Source organism: Siphateles boraxobius, unplaced genomic scaffold (assembly GCF_051911475.1).
Source record: "Siphateles boraxobius isolate OS27281-9 unplaced genomic scaffold, OSU_SipBor_1 24, whole genome shotgun sequence".
Lineage (NCBI taxonomy): Eukaryota > Metazoa > Chordata > Actinopteri > Cypriniformes > Leuciscidae > Siphateles > Siphateles boraxobius.
The window spans coordinates 15,611,008-15,636,306 of record NW_027508855.1 but is presented as its reverse complement, the minus strand read 5'-3'; the positions used below and the strand labels follow the sequence as shown (position 1 = coordinate 15,636,306).

At 42.7% G+C, this 25,299-nt stretch overlaps 1 protein-coding gene across 5 annotated transcripts in view; it reads right to left on the bottom strand.

Moving 5' to 3' along the window:
- Positions 1-25,299, bottom strand: part of ksr2 (kinase suppressor of ras 2) — a 134,152-nt gene that overhangs the window by 101,731 nt on the left and 7,122 nt on the right. For all 5 annotated transcript variants that reach the window (XM_077241639.1, XM_077241638.1, XM_077241640.1 and 2 more), the window contains exon 2: positions 13,616-13,756. In XM_077241639.1, coding sequence (XP_077097754.1) covers positions 13,616-13,756 — 141 coding nt within the window. The remainder of the gene's footprint in view (positions 1-13,615; positions 13,757-25,299) is intronic.

The following is a 25,299-nucleotide window of genomic DNA, read 5'->3' as shown; positions in this document are numbered from 1 at the left end:
TTTTGCGCAGAAGAACATTGTGTCACCCAAACACAGCCATGTGGCCGATTCTCGTTTAAATGTTTTTATTTGGTATTTCAGCAGAAGATAATTTGTAACTACACTTTATATATATATCTTGCAAAAATCTTGTTTTGTAGAGCACACCTAATCCTTTCTAAATGTAGTGTGCCAGTCAACTATGTCAGCCATTGTTTAATCGTTGGAACTTTTTGGAACGTTTTTTTAGCAGAAATTAAACCATATGAAACAAAATGTTGTTGTACCAGAGTACATCTGGTTCAAATCGTATGTCCAATATATCTGAAAAAAACTGGAAAATCTTATTCCAGAAACTTTGTAATTTTGGACACATTACATAGCAATGGGACAGGCTGGCATCTAAAATTTGACATTTGTCACATAATGGAGACACTTCTGGAAATATTTTGTTCAGTTTACACTTGGAATAATGAAGCCTATGAAGCACTTTAAACTGAATAAGACAATGTCTTGCATTAATGGAACACTTGTGGACAAGTTCAAGACTTCGTTCCCACATTTCACTAGGAATTTCTACTGCAAGTTCTTCTTCCCAGGCAGATTTAATTTTCTCCATCGAAGGACTTTTCACGGAAAGGTGATGGTGTTACCATCTCTATGACGTCTTTCCAGGAATGCATCCAGATACATAGGTGTCGCAGTGACATAATTAGGAATGTAAGACTTCACAAATTCTCTAATTTGAAGGTACCTAAAGAAATGATTTGAGGGAATATTATATTTCTTACACAGCTGTTGAAACCCTAAATTTCCCCAGATCTCAAATGCACTGTCTAATATCGAAGGGCAAAAGGAGGGGTTAGCTGAGATAGAGAGCAAAAATTACATCTGACTGAATTTAAAATGCGTCTTTAACTGTTTCCAAATACGAATAAAATTATGAATAACAGGATTGTGATTATAAAGTGAACTATAGCTATACCTGTGGGTGATAGAATTATTATGTTAATGGAATAAGGGAGGCATTCCTCCTGTTCAAGCCTTAGCCAGCTCTCCCTCATCGTAGTAGAATCTACCCATTAAGTCAGAACCCTCAGGTTTGCCGCCCAGTAGTAATAAAAAAAATTAGGTAGGGCGAGCCCACCCTGTATTTTGGGTTAACAGAAGTGCTGCTTAGAAATCCTATGGGTTTTATAGTCCCAGACAAAAGGAACCAGAAAGGAATCCAATTTTTTTGAAAAAGATTTGGGCAAAAATACAGGGATGCTCTGCACCATGTACAAAACTTGTGGGAGAAATGTCATCTTAATTGCATTTACCCAACCCAGAAGAGAAATAGGAAGCGTTCTCCAGAACTTGATCATGGATTTAAGTTTAAAAAACAAGGGTTGAAAATTAGCCTTAACTAAATTGGAAAACTTTTGTGTCACCTCTATGTGTAACGTACAGACAGAGGCGAAGACTGTCGGATCCATTTGCAGATATTTATTGAAAGGGAAATCCAGAATCGAAGTCAAACAGGCAAAAGTCAAGGCAGGCAGCACAGGTTCATAAACAGAGTCCAGATAACAGGCTAAGGTCAAGAGGGTTGTGATGGTGGTGATGGCGTAGTGGCTAAGACACATGCCTTTGGTGTGAGAGACCCCGGTTCGAGTCCACTGTGCGACACCAATGTGTCTCTGAGCAAGACACTTAACCCCTAGTTGCTCCAGAGGCGTGCGACCTCTGAAATATAGCAATTGTAAGTCGCTTTGGATAAAAGCGTCAGCTAAATGAATAAAAATGTAAAAATGTAAATGTAAAAGAGTCCAGGGAAACACGAAATACAAAGAACTAAGAATCAGAGAATAATGCTCAGAATGGTACGCTTACGCTATACAATACTTCGCACTGAACACAGGGAAAACACAGGCTTAAGACAGGAAAACTTAATAAGGTTAATCAAACACAACTGAACATAATTCAACATAATGAGTCCATAATGAAACATAACACAGGGAGAGAGTACCCTCCAGTGGCTCAAGCGGGTACTCCAGTCGCTAATTGTCACACTATGCCTAGATATGTGAATTGTTCTAAAGCAACCTTAAAGGGCAAATGATGAAGCCAAGAAGAATCTTTGATAGTGACTGACATCAACACACTTTTGTCCCAATTAATTTTATATCCTGCAAATGTACCATTTAAATTATTCACATTAAGGATATTTGGAATGCTGCTATTGGGCTCATAAATAAATACAATTATATCATCTGCATATAACGCTAATTTATTATCAGTATTTCTGGTTTTATAGCCTTTAATACCAGAATGGACTCTAATGGCCTCAGCTAAAGGCTCAATCGCTAATGCAAACAAAAGTGGCGACAGTGAACAACCTTGTCTTGTACAGTACCTCTATGTAAATTAAAACAAGAGGATATTGTTTGATTTCTGATAATTCTTGCACACGGACTAGAATACAACAATTTAGTCCTTGAAATGAAATTTTCTCCAAGATTAAACTTCTTCAATACCGCAGATAGGTAAGGCCGTTCAATTTGATCGAATGCCTTCTCCGCATCCAATGACAGAATGGCTAAATCTTGCGCCCTTGCCCGGCCATTATGTTGAAGAGATTAAGAAGATTAGAAGATGAGTTACTTTTTGGTATGAAGCCGGTTTGATCTAGGTGCACCAAGTTTCTAATTACTGTTTAATCTATGTGCCAAAGTTTTTGCCAGAATTTTTTGATCTGAGTTTAGTAGTGAGATCGGCCTATAAGAACCCAGTTGTTCTGGGTACCTTCCTTTTTTTGGGACAACAATAATAATTGCCTCATCTAGAGAGGGCGGCAGGGACAACTGATCTATAAATGCCTGTTTGTAAACCCTATATAAATAAGGTGAAAGTAGTTTGTTATAGGCTTTATAGAGTTCATTACAAAATCCATCTGGACCAGGAGTTTTACAGCCTTTTAGAGATTTTATAGTATCTGATATTTCTTTAATAGTAAATTCTGCACCTATCTTGTCAACTTGTTCTTGATTTAATGAGGGAAGATTCTGTTGGTCTAGAAACTGCGCCATAACTGAGGAATCTACTGTATATTTCCTTTAGACGAGTATAGTGCCTCATAAAATGTCTGGAACCTACTATTTATATCCCTAGAGGAAGTGAGAATTTCTCCTGTGTCTGATCTAATTTTGTATATGGTACGTTCAGATATTATTTTAGTTGTCGAGCTAAAAGTTTCTAACGTTTATTTGTCACACTACTAGAAGGATGAGGACACAAGGAATACGGTTAACAGACTTTATTTATACACCTGATGCAATATTCGATCTCATAGAAGGCTTCGAGATCCACACAGAATTGAAAACAGGAAACAGGGAATAACTGGAACAGAAAAAGTCTCTTGAATACTTTGAACTCAGAAGTAGACTTGGTGATAAATCAGGGCTTGAAGGCAGACACGAAAGTACTTAGAACTTGAATGCAGATGCGTAGACATTTGAATGGAAATACCGATCCGAAGACACCCGAACTGAGAGCGGACTTGAATAAACTTCCAACTTGAATGCAGAGAAGAGATACGAGGTCCGTAGATGTACAGAAGAACTTGGAAAATCAGACTGGAGAATCCTGAAGCACCGCCGCACACAATGGCTGCTTGGAAATACACACAGGAGAGTGGTTAGTGATAAACTTGAGTATACTTGCTGCGACCACAAGGGAATCCTGGAACCAGAGAAGCACGAGGAACCGGGTGAGTCACACACGTCGCTAGACGAGACCGGATAGAGAACAATGAAGAGACTGAAGCTAAAATCCTGTGTGCAGCGTGGTGAGTTTGTGATGCAGTGCAGGTGGTGAGTAATCAGTATTCAGGGGATGATGAGCGTGACCAGGTGTGCTGAGTTGATGCTGGTTGGGGTGTGTCGCTAGGTGTATCCTTGACAGTACCCCCCCCCCCCCCTCCACGGCCAACTCCTGGGGGCCGTAGACCCCGACGACGAGGGCGACCCCGTGGATGAGGGGCAGGACGATCTGGATGGTCACGATGGAAGTCCTGGAGGAGCGTGGGGTTTAAGACATCATCCCGGTGGACCCAGCAGCACTCCTCCGGTCCAAACCCCTCCCAGTCCACGAGGTATTGGAGCTGACCCCCTCGTAGATGGGAGTACAGGATGGCGTGGACCTGGTACACGGTGTTCTCAGCAGGATCCACAGGTGGAGGGGCACCTCGCCAGCATCCGTGTCTGTGGGAACAGGAGAGAGAGGAGCAGTGTATGGCTTTAACAGAGATACATGAAAAGTAGGTGCAATCCGGTAGTGCAAGACGATAAGTGACCTCGTTGACCTGCCTCAGTTCTGCAAAAGGACCTATGTATCTGGGACTCAGCTTGCGGGAGGGCAGCCAGAGGCGGATGTCTCCGGTGGACAGCCACACTAGCTGGCCCGGAGCGTAGTGTGGCGTGGGTCGTCTTCGTACGTCCGCTTGCTGCTGGTGCCTCCGGACTGCCCCCTGCAGGTGGACATGTGCCGAGTCCCAGACCCTCTCACTCTCAGAGAACCAGTGCTGGACCACTGGAACATCAGATGGCTTTCCAGACCATGGAAACAGAGGGGGTTGATATCCCAGAATGCACTGGAAGGGAGTTAGACCAGTAGAAGATTGTCGGAGAGAGTTCTGGGCATACTCTGCCCATGGAAGGTATTGGTTCCAGCAGTCCTGAGCGTCATGACAGTAGGTTCTCAGATACCTCCCGATCTCTTGGATCTTCCTCTCCGCCTGGCCATTGGATTGCGGATGGTACCCCGACGTCAGGCTCACCGAAACTCCCAGTAGGTTGAAGAATGATCTCCAGACCTCGATATGAACTGTGGTCCTCGATCCGATATGATGTTTTCTGGAACTCTGAAATGGCGAAAAATCATTTGCCTCTACATTTCAGCGGTCTTGAAGGCTGTGGGAAGCCCAGACAGAGAGAGATCAGCTTACAGGACTTGGAAAATCTATCAACTACGACCAGGATGCAGGTCTTGGAATCAGAGGATGGTAGATCGGTCACAAAGTCGACAGCAATGTGAGACCATGGTCTGTTCGGAATGGGTAGTGGCATGAAATTAGGAAGACGTCGGGGTACTTTGGTCATGGCGCAGACTGCACATCCTTGTACGAACCGGGAGGTATCTTGAGCCATCCCAGGTCACCAATAGCGCTGTTGGAGAAGTGAGAGGGTTTGTTGGCTGCCTGGGTGTCCCAAGCTCGGAGAGGTGTGTACTGAATCCAAGAGGGAAAGACGGAGAGTAGGTGGTACGAATAATTTTCCCTCTGGACCTACTGGCGGAGCAGGTTTGTTCAAAGTAGCGTCGGCTATGAGTTCATCGATGTTCCACTGGATGGGGCTGACAATCATGGTTGGAGGGAGAATGGTCTCTGGATTCTCGACAGAGGTTTAAATCTGGTGAAGGTGAGACAGAGCATCAGCTTTGAGATTCTTTGAACCAGGTCGATAGGTGACTGTGAAGTCAAAGCGTGTGAAGAAAAGTGCCCAACGAGCCTGGCGAGGATTGAGTCTTTTGGCTTAATGGTGATACTCAAGATTGCGATGGTCAGTAATCACCTGGAAAGGATGATTGGCTCCCTCCAACCAGTGTCTCCACTCCTCCAGAGCTAGTTTGATGGCCAGAAGTTCTCGATTATCGACATCATAATTCTGCTCCGCCGAGGACATCTTACGAGAAAAGAAGGCACATGGATGGAGTCGTTAGGGGGTCCCCTGCCGCTGGGAAAGAACAGCTCCTACTCCGTTGGTGAATGCGTCCACTTCCACAATGAAGGGCAAATTAGGATCAGGATGTTTTAGCATAGGGGCCGAACAGAAGGCTTTCTTTAAACACTCAAAAGCTTCGGAGGCTTCATCAGACCATGTTAACTGCTTGGTACCCTTTTTCACCATAGAAGTCAATGGAGCACAGATCTTACTGTAGTCGCGGATGAATCTGCGATAAAAGTTGGCAAAGCCAAAGCATTGCAGCTCTTTCAGGGTTTGAGGCTCGGACCAGTTGAGTTCCAAAGCTTCCACTTTGTTTCGATCCATTGAGATGCCATCTGGACAATCACGTACTCCAAGAAGTGCATGGTCTTCTGGTGGAAATCAACTTCAAGTACAGTTGGTACTTACGGAGACGTTTCAAGACCTTCTTTACCTGCTGGACATGTTCTTCGAGATTGGTAGAGAAGATCAGGATATCTTCAATGTAGATGACATACTTGTGGAGCATATCTCGGAATATCTCATTCATGAAGCCTTGGAAGACAGCTGGACTGTTTGAAAGGCCGAAAGGCATGACCCGATATTCGTAGTGTTCAGCAGGGGTAATGAAGGCAGTCTTCCACTCATCTCCCTCACGGATACGAACCAGATTATAAGCACTTCTCAGGTCGAGGTTGGTGAAGATACAAGCTGAACGCAACTGTTCCAGGGCTGAGGGTACCAGAGGCAGTGGATATCTGTACTTAACTGTAGAGGCATTCAGATTGCGATAATCTATGCATGGGCGGAGTCCTCCATCCTTTTTCCCAACGAAGAAAAAGCTTGAGGCGGCAGGGGACGTAGATGGCTGACTATATCCTTGACGTAAAGCCTCCTCCACGTACTCCTCCATGGCCTTCTGCTCCGGGATGGACAAAGGATATATCTTTCCATGTTGTAGAGTGGCCCCAGGCAGCAGGTCAATTGCACAGTCCCATGGCCTATGAGGTGGAAGAGAGGTGGCGAGATGTTTGCTAAATACGTCTTGGAACGCCCGATATTCTGGTTGGATTTCGTGAGAGGATTCTGTGGCTGGACTTTCTAATGAAGTTGAACCCAGGATAACAGGAACAGCAGGCTTAGAAGGCCCCGAAAGACCTTTCTTGATCGGGCGAAGACAATGTTCCTAGCAGTAATCACTCCAGTGACGTACTTCCCCATTAGTCCAGCAGATGTCAGGCGAGTGTTGATTGAGCCACGGGCGTCCCAAGATGATATCTGCAGTGGAGCCCTCCAGTATCAGTAGCGAACATTTCTCCTGATGAAGACAGCCGATGGAAAGTTTGAGTTCTGGACTGCAGTAATGAATGCTTCTTCTGCTGAGAGGTTTCCCAAGGATGGAGTGAATACTCAGAGGCTGACTCATTCGACGACAGCGGGCTTGTAAGCGGTTGAGTAGTGAGGCTGAGATGAAGTTCCCTGCAGCGCCGGAGTCAATCAGACCTTTTGCTGGAATTGGTGCGATGACGATTACGTTCATCGGCGGTAAGATGTTCAGCATCGATTTCATGGGTTCTGGTACTGGAGGGCTTACGGGCGTGGAGTGGCTAGAGGAGTGTGAAGGGAAGTTGTTTAAGCAAGCTGTGCGATGTTGTGCGATGAGTATAGAACGCTGGATGAGTTTCTCAATTCCGATGGAATCCTCGTGTATGGCCAGTTGTAAGCAGATCTCAGGGTTGCGCCCTCGACGGTAGGCATTCATCAACGCAATCTCATTTTGGACGCGATCGTCCAAAACTTCAGAGCATAATCTGCAACTAAGGATTTGCTTTGTCGAAGATGAAACAGCTGATCATTAACAGACATGGCATTCGGAGTTTGAGAGAATACAGTGCGATAATGTTCTGAAACTGTTGAACAACAGTAAAGCAGGAGCATTGGAATCCCACAGGGCTTGAGCCCAATTCAATGCACGGCCAGAGAGCAGGGAAATTATGAAAGCAACTTTGCTCTTTCAGAAATGAATTGAATAGTATTTACCTCCATATAAAACCGTTGCACTCTTCCTCGCCTGAATATAAAGCAGGTTTGGCCATGGGACTTACTGAGGCAGGTCTGAGGTTCTGAAGGGCGTGACGGAATTCAGTGAAGGTTTCCTGGAGCAGTGTGTCCAGTGCGGAGGCTGCATTAGCAGCACGATATGCTGAAGTCAGAGCCGGCTCTCCCTATAAGCGAACTAAGCGGCTGCTTAGGGCCCCGCCGCCACTAGAGGGCACCCGAACTATGGTCCGACCATAGACCCTGACCGTGAACTGTAACTCGACGTACATTCGCATCATGTTAGCGCAGCGGTAGAGTTACTCGCAGGAAACTGCACTTATTCGCAATCACAAAAGTTGATTATTTGCATTTGCTTTAAAGCCTTGCCGGTTAAACATTTAATTTGCGTGCTGTTCTGACTTGCGTCTTTTTTTTCTGTGCACGTAGGCTTACAGACTGAGCGCGCGCGCACTAAAAGCCTTTCAAACAGCACCCGATTACTGGACTTTATCTAAATTGCGTCTGATTGTGCAAATACTGTCAAATACACACAGGGTTTACATAAAAACAATTGAAGTAATCAGTTGTGTCTGACAATGCTCAGGTAGGCCGTGGCATTTAAACGATACCCAATTGGCACTAAGGGGCCTAAAGTGTGCCAAGAAAACATCCCCCACACCATTACACCACCACCACCAGCCTGCACAGTGGTAACAAGGCATGATGGATCCATGTTCTCATTCCGTTTACGCCAAATTTTGACTCTACCATCTGAATGTCTCAACAGAAATTGAGACTCATCAGACCAGGCAACATTTTTCCAGTCTTCAACTGTCCAATTTTGGTGAGCTCTTGCAAATTGTAGCCTCTTTTTCCTATTTGTAGTGGAGATGAGTGGTACCCGGTGGGGTCTTCTGCTGTTGTAGCCCATCCGCCTCAAGGTTGTGCCTGTTGTGGCTTCACAAATGCTTTGCTGCTTACCTCGGTTCTAACGAGTGGTTATTTCAGTCAAATTTGCTCTTCTATCAGCTTGAATCAGTCAGCCCGTTCTCCTCTGACCTCTAGCATCAACAAGGCATTTTCGCCCACAGGACTGCCGCATACTGGATGTTTTTCCCTTTTCACACCATTCTTTGTAAACCATAGAAATAGTTGTGCGTGAAAAACCCAGTAACTGAGCAGATTGTGAAATACTCAGACCGGCCCGTCTGGCACTAACAACCATGCCACGCTCAAAATGGCTTAAATCACCTTTCTTTCCCATTCAGACATTCAGTTAGGAGTTCAGGAGATTGTCTTGACCAGGACCACACCCCTAAATGCATTGAAGTGCCATGTGCCAATGCCATGTGATTTGTTGATTAGATAATTGCAATAATGAGAAATTGAACAGGTGTTCCTAATAATCCTTTAGGTGAGTGTATATGGAAATTAATGGGGTCTATCAACTGTTTGGTTACACACATTCGTCAAAATATCTTCTTTTGTGGTCAGCAGAAGAAAGAAATTGATACATGGAGAGGGTAAATAATGACAGAATTTTCATGGGTGAACTACACATTTAATGTTAATACATGCATTATTGTTATCTTGTTACAGGTCCATCTGATTCTGATCTGTTCATTTTATGTCTTATTTAAGTATTTAATATTGTCCGTTTTGTAATTAAATTATTATTTTTATATATAAGAACATACTATTATCTAAAGTTATTTAGTTAATTGTTCTGCACATTTGCACGCATTTTTTTTTATACCAAAAGCAGGTTTGCTGTTTTTTTTAGTACAACATATTGAGTAGACCTCTTAGTACTGAAAGACTTTGAATATTAAAGTGCAAAATAAGACCTGGCCACTCTTGTGGGTTTGTTACTGTTACAATTTGAAACCGTATAAGGGTAAAAACATGCCAGGCAGACATTGATGTTAGCAAAACAGCTACAACTAATAAAAATGATAATGGGTGAGTTTTGTAGTCTGCGAATTATCAACCATTGACAATAGTTAATCATATTGGCGGCACCATGGGCCCCAAATAAAATTCTGCTTAGGGCCCCATAAAGGCTTGGGCCGGCTCTGGCTGAAGTATCCATAAGCGATTGGGGTGTGGCGTAATTCAAAGTATTTTTGCTTTACATACAGAAAGGATTTTGAAATTTTAGAAGAGAGAATTTGATTCAATTTCTATTTAAGTGCACAAATTTCTTTACATTTTTCAATACATGGATGTTTAGCATTTTCAATATCTAATTCTCGAATTTTAATTCCCAATACCTCTAATTCAACTCTACTTCTTTTTCTTTGAGATGCTTGATAGGAGATAATACAACCCCTTAAGTATAGTGTCCCATATCACCCCTATAGACATGTCAGGGCTTGTCATTGAACTCGAAAAAGGATTTTATCTCCTGTTTTAAGTAATTGATAAAGACTTTATTTGTAAGTAAATGAGAACTAAGCCTCCAATTTCTTTTTGGTTTCTCCATATTATCTATTTTAATAGAAAAAGTCACTGGACTATGATCGGAGATAACAATGTTATGATATTTAGCCGTACAGACCTGGGGCAACAGTTTACCATCCAGAATAAAATAATCTATTAGGGTGTAGACATTATGGACTTGAGAATGAGAAGAGTATTCCCTATTCGTTGGACAGAGAATTCTCCACACATCAAACATATTAGAATTGATTACATATGCATTCAAAAAATTACTGGAATTGGAACTAACTATTTTTGCGGAGGAGGATTTATCCAGATACGGGTCTAGGACACAGTTAAAATTGCCCCCAATTATGAGATTTGTAAACAATTTTTTTAAAAACTCAGGTTTGTCACAATTTGGTCCGTAAACATTGACTAATGTCAATGGAGCAGAAAATACTTTAAAAACTATCACAAATCTCCCTTCTTTATCTGAAATAGTCTGATTATTTTTGAATGGAACTCCTTTACGGATAAGGACAGCTGTGCCTCTAGATTTGGCAGAAAAATTTTAATGATATATTTGTCCAATCCACTTGCACCTCCTTCTAACGTGGGCAGTGCGTATCAAATGAGTCTCTTGCAGGAACATAATATCCGAAGACAGTGATTTTAAATGAGATAGTATTTTCCCCCTCTTAACAGGTTCATTCAGCCTTTTAACATTCCAAGTTGAAAAATTTAGTGAAGCACCCTTTGCATTTACATTATTAAACATTTCAGTAATACCCGACATTCTAATCTGCTCCAACCAATTAACTACACACTGGAAGTTGTTACCATGAAAACATTTAGCACCGACCCACCCTCCCAACAAAACATTGGATAGCAGAACATGTTTAGCTGTTACAGGAACAAAAGTACAGCACAACTTACCATGAAGTTGAAGGCAAGAAAAGTGTAAACTAAAAAATAAAACGTAGAAAAGAAAAGCACACCTCCGCATATTACCTTTCAAAGACTTCACAAAGGTCCAGCATCTAGTCCGCTAAATAAAAGAAAGTCCAACAAAACAACAGGAATTCTTCTCGAGTTACTGTTCAACATCTACTTTGCTGCCCCAAATTGTTTGATTGCGAATTTCCATGCTTCGTTCGCATCGGTGAAAAGTTTCTCTCCCTCGCTGTACGTCACCCGCAGCTTCGTGGGATACAGAATGCCAAACTTCACACCGGGTTTATCGCGAAGGATCTGTCGTACTCTGGCAAAGGCTGCTCGACGTTTGACCACGGCCGAAGGGTAGTCTCTGAAGAGCTGGATGGAGCGACCGTTAAAGGTTAGCTTTCTTTGTGATGACACTTTGCGCATGATGTTTTCCATAATATGGCCATGATGCACTCGGGCGATGAACTGGCGCGGCGGGTCACTATCCTCAGGTCGGGAGCGAAGAGCTCGGTGCGCTCGGTCCAGAACAGGAAGTTCATCTAGTCCAAGCACCTCCATGAGCAGCTTAGCTACAAATTCTCTGGCACCCTGACCGCTTTCCAATCCTTCTCGGACTCCCGTGATTCTTAGATTTTGTCTTTTAGAACGGCCCTCCAGATCAATGCATTTCTCCGTTAGTTCTGACACCTCCTTGGACAGATTTTTTACTTTGGCTTGTAGTTTTGTGGCGGCATCTGACGAGGCCGCAGCGGTCTTTTCAAGGTGTTCGAGAGTTGTACATTTATGATTAACTGCATTGCATCGAACTTCGCATCAATTATCCTCTCCAGCGTCGCCATCTATCCTTTCAAGCTCTCTGTAATATCAGTTTTAACCTTGTCCAAATCCACTCTGAGTGATTCAATTGCAAGTAGCACCGGGTCGTTACTCGCGGTTGAGCAGGCCTCTTCCAGCGAGCCTGCGGTCTTACTCCATCCTTAACCCGGAAGTCCCCCCCATGTGGCTGATTCTAAAGATGTTGTTAGTCATGTCAATTACAGAGCTGATTGCCTAAAACAAATTAAACAAATTCTAACCTCTAACCCTAACCTTAGTGTTGGTAGCACATACTAAAACAGTAGTCTCAAACTCCCTGCAGTACAATGCCCTGCAGAGTTTAGCTCCAACCCTAATTAAACACACCTGATCCAGCTAATCAAGGTCTTCGGGATTACTAGAAACTTCTAAAATCTGCTAAAATCTGCAGCTAAAATCTGCATGACATTGACCCTCCAGGAGCAGAGTTTGAGACCACTGTACTAAAAGATGGCACTACTGTTTGTCACAATCGGATCCATCCATGATATTTTCAAACTCTGAATCCATGAAGTCTGAACTTCTCTTGACAGGTGACTGCATGATGGAGTTGAACAAGGAAATCAACTTTGGGAGAGGGTTAGGGATGGGCAATGTATGGGTAAACATGATTTAACGGTTGAATTTTGTCAACCAGTAGAAATTTTGGACTATGGTCTCTATCGTGGTTACGCTCACGTGACGTTGCTGTGTTGCGCCATCATGAAAGCTTATCGTTTGCACACGTTTTTAACCATTGCAGTTTAAAAACAAATTATTTTTAAAACGTTGAAACGTAGTGAAAGAGAGCTAATTTCATTGTATGCGGGCTATCTGAGAGATGGTTTCTGAGCACTCATAAAGCGCGTGAAAACTGAAGCTCTTTTCGTCGCCTAATTGGGCTTCAACAGTTAAATACACTTATCTGTCAAGTATCCTTGTAAACACAGTCATTTATATCTTAAATGAACGTAAACAGTTGAGAAAGAAAACACATGTGCAACAGTATATTGGATCTGTACATCCGGTTTTAAAATGACAGCAGCCTAATATACCTGCAGTCGTCTTTCATTAATGTTAAAGGGACAATGTGTAGGAATTTCTCACATCTAGTGGTGAAATTGGGGGGGGGGGGGCTACTGTATCACGTGCGGTTTGAACAAAGCGCCAAAACGTTGGAAATATTGACAGAATCTGACAGCTGAGAATTTGTTCCATATCAAAAGTAACCTTCTCTGTCTAGTCTGTCGGTGTCAGTGTCCTCTTTGTCCGCGATTTTTCTCTGCGTGAGAAAATGCAGTGGTCCAATCAGTAGTTAAGAGCCTGAACTTGCTTATAGTAATTCGGAACTTAGTGCACATGAGTGAAAAAAAAATACAGCACAGAAGAATGTCTAATTTAGCGTGAGATTTCTTTGTTGAGCGTGAGACCGTGAGATTGAGGCTGAATGCGTGAGTATTAGAAGCCTATGGAGGAGTGATCCAGCTCTCAGATTTCATCAAAAATATCTTAATTCGTGTTCCGAAGATGAACGAAAGTCTTACGTGGTTGGAACAACATGAGGGTGAGTAATTACTGACAGAATTTTCATTTTTGGGTGAACTATCCCTTTAACTGGTTGAGGACAAAACATACAGGATTGTACATACCTCAATAACCTCTTTCCTCATGTTAACAATGCGGAACCAATGTCCCAGCTGCGGGAATCCATCCAGGTCCACATTCCGCTCCTGTAAGGACACTTCACGCTTGCAAGACAGCTGCCGACTAAAGTACTTCACCAGTTTACCCTGTAAAAAGAAAGAAAGACTGTATATAGCACTCAAATTTTAACATTTTTAATAATGAACATTCTTCATAATTTGAAGACCTGTCACTCGGAAAGTTCCCTTCTCCTTGCATTTTTGTTAAGATTACTGACCAACTTTAATACTGCCAAAGTGTAGCACTCTCAGCTCTGTTTGCACATGTTTGCACATATTTAAAATGTTATATCACCATGTTTACAAAAATATTTTAAAGTTGGCATGAAATGGGAGTTGTGATAGTCTTTTCTTCACTATTATGATGTATATCAGAGTGAAACGGCTTCTCGAACAATCCATCAGGAATAGACAGGATGGTTGGATCATTGTGGTTTGCTATTGCTGTGATCTCATGTGAGTGACAGGTTGTCACAAGAGAAGAGATGTTGCTGAGAAGCACCAATACTAAGGGTGATCCTCATTTTTTATTTGTGTATCCTCATTTCCTTTCCTTGCATCTTAGCTTCACCCTTTAGGATGCGAGGAAAGGATACACCTGTGTATCCTCGCTCATGACTCCTTGGGAAGCTTTTCTCGCCTCCTCGCGGTGCAATTGTAGAATTAAGATGGCCTTCAAAATGGTTAAGTTTGATCAGTTTCCGGGTCAAGGGCTGGAGGACGCCGGAGAGAGGAAATGAGAAAGCATCAATTGGAGTATTGAGAAGAACTGTAAATTTCTCCGTCCGATAGCCGATAATTCAGAATGATATCTGCCGATACCAGTAGTTATACAAGGAAGGAACCCTCTCATTTGGTTACATTAATATAATATTAGAGGTTAAAATTAACAACAGAGTACTATTATATATTCAACTGCTATTTATTTTCAGAAATAATAAAAACTGGAATTGTTTGTATACAACTATGTTGCACATATAGCTTTCATAAGCATTTGTCTTCATGACATATTTATTCAAACATACATATATAATTAACAGTAAATAAGCTTCTCTCTAGTGTTTTATTTTTATAGCTAACTAACCAACTGTGAACACTTGATCATTTTGGATAACCTGAGGTAAATGCAACGTTAAGTGAAATTTTTCACAAGCTGTTTTATTGATATCTTTCCACGGTTGAAACACTGATTTAGCGAGTAAATGAGACATTATAAATTCTTCAAGTTGTACTGTATCTTTCAACATACCGTGAAGTTCATGCATGCATTTTCATGCTGTAAGTTGTATTAAAGAAGAAGAATGACTAAATGACTTTCTATCCATGCTGCCGCTTGAACTGAAATGCTACAGCGATCTGTCACGTCAGATTTAAGAACGTCAAAAAAACTGCGTGATAAAATGCACAGAATTTGAAAGCTGCGACTTTGTTTCTTATCAGAAGCAACAAAGCGCAAAGCTCTTGAGAGGCGGCGAAGTACAGACCTGGCACCTTCACTGACATTCATAAATCCTCTCCCGTGGCCTCATAGGATAGTAAAGTACTATCCATAATTTAGTAGAGTAGTAATAGACTGGATGATCGAAGGGATCTTAAAGCATAGTGTACGGGGTGAGAAGATCACAAATGTACTGAGGAGCAAGACCATGTAAAGCTTTAAAAACGAAAAGCTACATTTTAAAATCAACACTGATCTTAACCTGTAACCAGTGAAGAAAGGCGAGCACAGGTGTAATGTAATCTGTCTTACGAATTTTGTACAATTTGCAGACGATCTACAGCTGATTTAGGCAAACCCAAATAGAGTGAATTACAGTAGTCCAGATATGTTATAAATGCATGAATAACAGTTTCGAGGTCCTTCTTGATTCTAGCAATAGATCTTAACTGAAAGAACCTGCTTTTCACAACAGCACTAATCTGCTTATCAAAACACAGTGTGGAATCAAAAATGACACCAAGGGTTTTGGCACATTAGAAGACAGGGGGCTAAGCTGATGGACACAAGGGGCCCTATTTTAATGATCTAAGCGCATGGTCTAAGGTGCACAGCGCAAGTGACCGAATCCTCTTTTGCTAGTTTAACGACGGGAAAAATGAGGCTTGTTTGAGATGAGCAAAATCTGCGCAAAACCGTTAACCGGTGATCAGCGTGTAATGCACGCCGGTTAGAAATGTGTCCGAGTGCGGTCCGCCTTGCTCTGATGTCATGCTTACGTGTCAAAAAACTCTCGCGAGCGCAAGGCGCAAGTGTCGGATTCTGCAGTCGCGTGCAGTTGCTCTCCACCGACTGCGCTGATCAAAGCACGATGGGAAACGACTTGCTAAGAACACAGCTTAATGTTGATTGGTTTAAACAACCGTGATGTATTGTTCTCTTTTAAAATGTTTGATTTTAAAACTCGGATATCATGTTTTATGTGTAAAAGTTATGTGTGAATATTCCCAAACTCTCGGACAGTGCGATCTCTATGGGTTATGCAATTTCATTTTATTATAAAAAAACAACACCACATAACCTAGTCTGTATTAAAGAAAAAAATATTGATAGACACTTATTTGGAAATGAATTAAATAACAAGTACTTTGGGTGTCTTGTTCATTATATTTATTTTCATATAAAAGCAACAGAACTTAAATTATATCCAGTTTATTAGCAACACTGTGCACGAGCGTGAATCCCGTGAATCCCGCGATATCCATCATTGATCTCGCAGGTGTCAGATCCACTGCGAGAAGCGAGAACTGTCCGGCTTGTCTGCGCTTTTTTCACTCCTCCTCTCACTGCAGCCATCTACTCTCGACTACATTTCAGGCGAAGCAAGGCGCATCTCAAACAAGCCTATTGTCAGCGCACCCGGTGCATGATCTAAAGGGGTTGTTCCTATTCTCTTAATGAGTAATAATAATAATCTTTTACATTGTAATTGTCACGATTAGCAACGCACTTCCTGGGTTTACCTGGACTACATTTCCCATCATACACCTCCCTGGAGTGATTACACCAAACCTCATACACCTGCACTGCACTGATTGCACACACACCTGCACTTCATTTACACACACATAAAAGCCACTTCTCTACACCACTTCTCTGCGAAGTATTGCATTGCCCTGGCTTTCAATTCCAACCGTTTATCTCTGTCTGCTGATCTGATTACTGACCTAGGACTGTGTACCCCGACCTCTGATTGTTCTCTGCCTGTCTTGACCCGGATTGCTCTTTGGACTTTGTCTTTTGCTGCCTGCCCTGACCTTTGCCCTGTGACCTCGTCTTGCTTTTTGCTCTCTTTGTTGATTCTGTCTGCTGTTGATTTACCCTGCCTGTTGACCATTCTCAATAAAGCTGCAAATGGATTCCTCTGTGTCTGCACCATCATTACAGTAATCATTTTATTTTTAATATTTGGCATGTTTGTGTGCTGCTCTGTGTGTGTAATAAGAAGAGTGTACGCGCGTTGTGGACCCGCCTCTAGGCTCATATTACTAATGCGCTCTTTAAATAATAAAAAAATACTGTGCCATTAGTCAATTGACATAGTCAATTTAAGTTGCCTCAAAATCGCAACGCGCCAACAATGCGCCTCAACACACCTCGTTTTCAGACCAGCAGCCCATGGACGCACAAATGGGCGCAAATGCATTTGCTATTTGAACAATGTGGTGCACGATGTGAAAAAGATAACTGCGTCAGGCTGAAACTAGCGGAAAATACTTGCGAGCCTGGCGTCGCATTGCGCCGGGTGTATGATAGGGCCCAAGGTCAGAGTTGATGGTCCAAAGATGATTAGTACAGTTATATTGTTGTATAGCAGTAGAAACAATAGGCAGATGGCCTATAGTGAAAATAATTATTTCTAGAAATGCACAGAAATATCAACCAATAATCGATATCGGCTGATTATCATTCCTAAATTACAGATTATGCATATGCAATTTAAAAAAAAATAATAATAATAATGAGGTGCACGGATAAATCAATATTCAGATTCCAAGGTAACTGTGTATCTTTATCATATATAGCTGAAGTATAATTAGTTGTATGACACGCATGCAGATCCATGAGCAAACTCTAAATGCAATGCTTGGCATTTTTATCTATCCTTAATGTCATTAAATATTTTATGATCTCTTTGAGCTGATTTTAAGCATGTTGAAAAAACATGAATATTCTAAACTGGACAAGTTTCCCAAGACGGTGATGTCACTGCAATGCCTGTGCAGGGAACGAGGAGGAATACAAAGGCAACATTTAAAGCTTTGTTACTTTCATTAAAAAAAACACAAAACACTCACAAGACACACTAGCTATTTTCTATAGCATTTTACAGTTCTCTTTTATATATTATATATCTCTCTTTATGGTTAAAATAGCATCCAGGTTAACAAGGATGCAGTGTTGAATAAAAGGTAGAATTCTATAACATACAATATATTATATATCAAACAAAAAAATTTAAATAGCAGCACTGTACAAAAACACATTAGTAAACAGACCTATTTTGCAGACTTAACTATTCACAAAACTATTTGGTAGACATAAATGCACTACAGTGTAAAAAAAAAAGTTCTTACATCAAGTAAATTTAGCTAAAAATGCTTTTTCTGTCATGACTTTTTAATTTAAGTTAGAGTAATGCATTTTTGAGTTTAAATAGGTCTACACTGAAAAAAGGTTTTGTGGTTCAGCTCCACTCCCAGCATGCACTGGGGCATGAATAATTAATATGGTTGCATTGTTTGACTGTTTAACAGTTTTATTCACACAGTTGTTGTGGGTTTTGTTTTCACGTTTAGAAAGGTATTTCGTTTTTCCCCATGTGATTTCACGTGTATATATACTGGTGAAAAAAATGGTATAGAAGAAATTTTCACTTAGAAATTGCTAGTAAATTTCACAAATAATTACAAAGATACTGACAAGTAACAGATTCATTTAAAGCTCCAGTAGGTAACTTTTGTAAACAAATATTTGTTAAAACTGTCATTATGTCCTGCAGTAGAATATGAGACTCCTCTGGCTCCTCCCTGTGGTGTTATTGCCATTTGCAGAAATACACCGCTCCCGGTCAGAAGCAACCAAACAGAGCCAGGAGGAATGTCTCAGCAGTGTCAATCACGTGATTGACACTGCTGAGACATTCACGCGCTGATCACCCCTCTCTTACACAGCGCGTACCGTCGTTCCTGACTCTCCTGTTCGAACTCATTCATCCAAATGAACGAATCTTTTTTCGAGTCATTTCGTTTATTCAACGAACGAAATTACTCAAAAAAAGATTTGTTCTTTTTGAACGAGTCTTTTTCGGAGTCATTTCGTTCATTCAACGAACAAAATGACTCGAAAAAAGATTTGTTCATTTTGATGAACGAGTTCAAACAGGATCACGAACGTGCATCAAAGAACAGAGCAAGGCGAGCATTTGTGCTTATAAAACTTAGTTTTTTATTTATTTTTGAAATGACCGATCGTTTCGCTAGATAAGACCCTTATTCATCGTCTGGTATTGTTTAAAGCCCTTTGAAGCTGCACTGAAACTGTCATTTGGTCTTTGAAACATTTGTGTCCTATTGAAGTCCATTATATGGAGAAAAAGCCTGGAATGTTTTCATCAAAAACCTTAATTTCTTTTCGACTGAAGAAAGACATGGACATCTTGGATGACATGGGGGTGAGTAAATTATCAGCAAAAGTTTTTTAAAAGTGAACTAATCCTTTAACGTTATCTTTACTAGCTATTTATAACTTATAGAAAGAGTGCAATGTTATGAAGTTACATGTATTGCAAAATACATAATGATTTGAGGACCAAGTTTGTAGTCAAAGTATGGGCAGGCCATAGTCAATGTAAAGCATATTGTTGATGTTTCGTCCCTATTAGTGAATGTGTTATGTGGATGGCTGATGAACCCAGGCGCAGACAGTATGCAATCACAGAACGTTTATTGTAGACAGAAAACAGGGAAAACAAAACCCACGAGGGGGTAAAACAAGGACAACTCTGACGGGGGAAGACTAAACTAGACTAACACTTGACAAAACTAGAATATAAACTAATAGCAGAAACAGGATCAGTAATACACTAGACAAAACTCTCAAAAGGTACTCACAGGAAAGTTAGCAAAGACTCACAACGTATGACAAAGTCAAACAATGAACCGACACAGGACAACAAACACAAGGAGATTATAAAGGGAACACTAATGACAAGGACAGGTGAAACTGACTAGACAATAATGACAAGACGAGGATAACAAGGGGGCGGGGTTACGTGACGAGACAACACAAGCACATGGCCCAAGCAAAAGGCCACGTGCTTGTACACAAAACATGGGTCTGTCATGACTCTGCCAGCAGACCAAAGAAATCAAAAGACATGGCAGAATCATGGCAGAACCCCCACCTTAAGGAGCGGCTACCAGACGCTCCTCAAAGGGAAACTAAACACAAGACAAGACAGACCGTGACATGGATAAAAACCAACAAAACATGGAAAACACTAATAAGGGCATACAAGAATAAACAATAACAGGATTAGGGTGGAACATCAAAAACAACATACAAGGCAGAGGAGGTGGAGGAAACACAGAGTTCACGGGGGGAGGTCCTGTGACTCCTGACGGGGGACATAGCAGGCGAAAGGGCAGGACTGGGTGCAGCGCTCTCCGTGGCAGGCTTGGGTGCAACGCTTCCAGTGACAGGCTTGGGTGCGGCGCTCACAGGGACAGGATCGGGTGCGGCGCTCACAGGGGTAGGCTTGGGAATAGAGCTCACAGACACAGTGGGCTCGGGACAAGAGATGACGGGCACATCGAGGATCTTGACAAGCTTGGCAAGGTAGTCTGCTAGAGTCTCGGCAGCAACAATGATAGGCATCCGTTTACGAGCAGACACCGCTTGCAGGACTGCTTCTGCAGCTTGATTGGCCGCAGCTCTCACAGAGGCAGATTCAGTAATCGGGCAACAAGCTGCTGATTCAGGAACAGCGCTTGCAGTAGCGGGCTCATGGACGGCGCTTGCAGGAGCGGGCTCATGGACGGCGCTTGCAGGAGCGGGCTCATGGACGGCGCTTGCAGGAGCGGGCTCATGGACGGCGCTTGCAGGAGCGGGCTCATGGACGGCGCTTGCAGGAGCGGGCTCATGGACGGCGCTTGCAGGAGCGGGCTCATGGACGGCGCTTGCAGGAGCGGGCTCATGGACGGCGCTTGCAGGAGCGGGCTCATGGACGGCGCTTGCAGGAGCGGGCTCATGGACGGCGCTTGCAGCAGCGGGCTCATGGACGGCGCTTGCAGCAGCGGGCTCATGGACGGCGCTTGCAGGAGCGGGCTCATGGACGGCGCTTGCAGGAGCGGGCTCATGGACGGCGCTTGCAGGAGCGGGCTCATGGACGGCGCTTGCAGGAGCGGGCTCATGGACGGCGCTTGCAGGAGCGGGCTCATGGACGGCGCTTGCAGGAGCGGGCTCATGGACGGCGCTTGCAGGAGCGGGCTCATGGACGGCGCTTGCAGGAGCGGGCTCATGGACGGCGCTTGCAGGAGCGGGCTCATGGACGGCGCTTGCAGGAGCGGGCTCATGGACGGCGCTTGCAGGAGCGGGCTCATGGACGGCGCTTGCAGGAGCGGGCTCATGGACGGCGCTTGCAGGAGCGGGCTCATGGACGGCGCTTGCAGGAGCGGGCTCATGGACGGCGCTTGCAGGAGCGGGCTCATGGACGGCGCTTGCAGGAGCGGGCTCATGGACGGCGCTTGCAGTAGCGGGCTCATGGACGGCGCTTGCAGTAGCGGGCTCATGGACGGCGCTTGCAGTAGCGGGCTCTGGAACGGCGCTTGCAGTAGCGGGCTCTGGAACGGCGCTTGCAGTAGCGGGCTCTGGAACGGCGCTTGACGAAGGATGGGAGGCTCCCCTCTTCCTCCTCTTTCTCCTAGGTCGGGAAGCAATGGTCACAGCAGGACTCGTGATCACCTGGACGGGCTCAGCGGAAGACAAAACAGGAACTGGGAAGACCATCTCTGGTTGGGTAAGCTCAGATGAAGATGATTCCGAAGGGGAATCCCACGAAACCCGTCTCCCTCGTTTACCACGGAGGTCAGTGGGTGTGGAAGATGCCTCTGGAGTCGTGGGGAACCAGCCTGGTCCCCAAGCGTCGCAACGCCTATCATACGACCCTCCGGGATGACAGGAAGACAGGCAGAAGGTGAAGACCTCGAGGATGCCGCCCCAGACTCCTTCCGGGAGAAGTGGTCATACAGCCGGGAAAGGTTTGACAAGATCCACTCACCCTCGGGTGAGTATGGAAGGGTGACACTCTTCTTGTTGAGGGGGGAAGACAACCAGACTTCTTCAAGGGGGTCCAGACGATGCTTGGCAGAGAAGGACAAACGGTCTGCTGGGTTCTTCTTTGGTCGGTTCATTCTGTTATGTGGATGGCTGATGAACCCAGGCGCAGACAGTATGCAATCACAGAACGTTTATTGTAGACAGAAAACAGGGAAAACAAAACCTACGAGGGGGTAAAACAAGGACAACTCTGACGGGGGAAGACTAAACTAGACTAACACTTGACAAATTAGACTATAAACTAATAACAGAAACAGGATCAGTAATACACTAGACAAAACTCTCAAAAGGTACTCACAGGAAAGTTAGCAAAGACTCACACAACGTATGACAAAGTCAAACAATGACCCGACACAGGACAGCAAACACAAGGGGATTATAAAGGGAACACTAATGACAAGGACAGGTGAAACTGACAATAGACAATAATGACAAGACGAGGATAACAAGGGGGCGGGGTTACGTGACGAGACAACACAAGCACATGGCCCAAGCAAAAGGCCATGTGCTTGTACACAAAACATGGGTCTGTCATGACTCTGTCACCAGACCAAAGAAATCAAAAGACATGGCAGAATCATGACAGAATGTTCCATAACTGTTTATAATCCGCCGTCATCGGAGGTCCTGCTTACTAGCCTGCGCGTTCACGGCAGGCTCCACTGTGGGGGAGGAGCTGTGGAGGGAGGGCTGTAGCGCGGCAGAGAGCAAGGGGTTTGGACCTGTTAGCTGTGCTTGTTAAAATTTTCAGGCTAAGTCAACATTTTCTCAAAACTCCCTACTGCAGCTTTAAATATGAAATTATTAGAAAACATGAGAGGACGCACAAATTATTAAAAGAATGATGTGCAAAAAAGCAATCAATCTACATTCACTCAAACATTGAATTAGTAATCTGTAAATTAATTAATTATTTAACTCACAAGTAATGCAAACTGACTGTTGCCCTTTTTAAATTCTATGATTTGTTTTTACAATGTACAAAATGTATAATATAGAGCAAAACATGTTTTTGTCCACAAGTGAGCCTATGAGGTAATGAATGTCACACACATAGCGAAAACAAAGAATTACGGTTGATGCCACTAAGATGCATTTTGACCTTTTAAACTAATGAGCCAATAAGTATCAGCTATTTGATCGTTTCAGCCTTATCAGTTTATTGAACACTCTCCATCTACATCAGAAGTCTGTGCAGTTTCAGTTGTGTTGGGTTGATCTCCCTTGGCAACCCTGTTTGCTGAATGTTACTGTATGAAAACAAAGCACGTTGTCTGTGGGTCCCAGCTCAAACGCAAAGATTAAAAGCTAAAGATATTCCTTCAAATGCATTTTCTCTCAAAGTTTTCAATTCACTACCTGAACAAAATACCCTTTCTGAACTGAAAAATAACTGACCCAAATCCAGGAAAACTGAATAATAAACTCCTGTCACAATACACATCACTCTCTCGTGATATTGCGAACAAAACGGATTAATTATTTAACCCAGGGAATCCCAAACTTTTTTTCAGCTGGACCTTTGGTAAACCCTGCTTTAATCCTTTGATGTCAAGTCAACCTTTATTTCTGTAGAAAGTTTAAAAAACAACAGAAGTCAACCCAAAAGTGCTTTACAGATCAAGCAAGATTTTTTTTAAAAACAATAAATTAAAACATTTAAATGCAGCATCATATTTTTATCCGCTTCAATCCTATTCTATAATCTATTCAAAGCCACAGAATAAAGATCGCAAAATTTAAAAAATGAAAATAATACCTTAATGTTTTTAGTTTTAAAAACAAATATATAAACACACCAGATCTTTTTTTATTTAAAGAGTTACACATCTTTCCAACACAATGGATGGAAGCAATGTAGTTTCTAATGTTATTTAAGCCAGTGGCAATTTGTAAGCAAAGGATATGCTTGATATGCTTGTTTTAACCCATTAACATTAACATACAGTGAATGTTATGAATTTAAAAGATAGCATATAATCAATTATAATCCCTGATTATAAAATATAAAGATTCTATCAGTAGCCTATCGGATGTATTTGAAGGACTGAGTTATAATTGCAATATACTTTAAAGGTGCAGTAAGCAATTTCTGAGAATCATTGTTGAACACTGTTTGATATAGGCTATCTGAAACCAACCCAAACAAACACACCCCTCCCTTCATTGCTCCGCTCCCAAAAATGCACGAACACACAAGCGACACAAAATAAAGTTTCTCGAAAAATAAAGTGAAGTTGACAAACAACAAGGAAGAATGAACATAGCCTTTCACGGAGACTTCAGATACCCCAATCAAAAAGCCTGTGAAGAGACGACTCAACACCGGCGATATGGACCCTCTATGGTGGACGGCACTGATCCTCAACAACTCGTCTCAACACCGGCGTGATTACTTGGACTTCCAAAAGATGGAAATGGATAAATATTCTAAATGTTCCGATCCAATCTGCCTTGTAATGCTGCCCGAATCATAAATCATGCACTGTTCCTCCGTTGGCCAGAGGAGAACTGGCCCTCCGACTGAGTCTGGTTTCTCCCAAGGTTTTTTTCTCCATTCTGTCACCTGATGGAGTTTTGGTTCCTTGCCACTGTTGCCTTGACTTTTGGCTTGCTTAGTTGGGGACATTTAATATTCAATAATATTATTGATCTGCCTTACTTAAGGTGGACGTTGACTCAATTTTCTTTTAGAAACAAACTCTGTTATATTATTTTCATGTTATCACTGTGAAGCTGCTTTGATACAATCTGTATTGTAAAAAGCGCTATATAAATAAAGGTGACTTGACTTGACTTGACATACAGTACACAGGAGTAAGCAAGAGTTCGTTGTTAGTCGCCAGCAGCGCACACTCAAAATCAATGTTATGGTAATTTCACACTGCAACCGTGAGCAGTAGCATTAGGGCTGGGACGGTTACTGCATTACCGCAATACCGGTCTCGTGACTCCAACCGCGGGTCTGAGCTCGTCACCGTCATCACCGTCATCACCAAGGTTTCAATATTCAAGGTTTTCTAAACAAAACTTATCATCAGAAAAAATCTGATCTTTTGCGAGTTGGGGAGCGCAATGTTCCATGACTCATAATAACATTCAATTCGTATTAGAGATGCACGGATGGGCTATTATTATTTCATCCGCAGCCGCATCACAAAACTCATCATCTGTCCGCACCAACGTTTTTTGATCAATTTTCTGTCACGGTTGGTAAATCCTATGTCTTCTTGTCTCGTGTTTCTGTTGTTGTATTGGTGTGCACTGATTAGAGGGGCGTGGCCGCTCAATC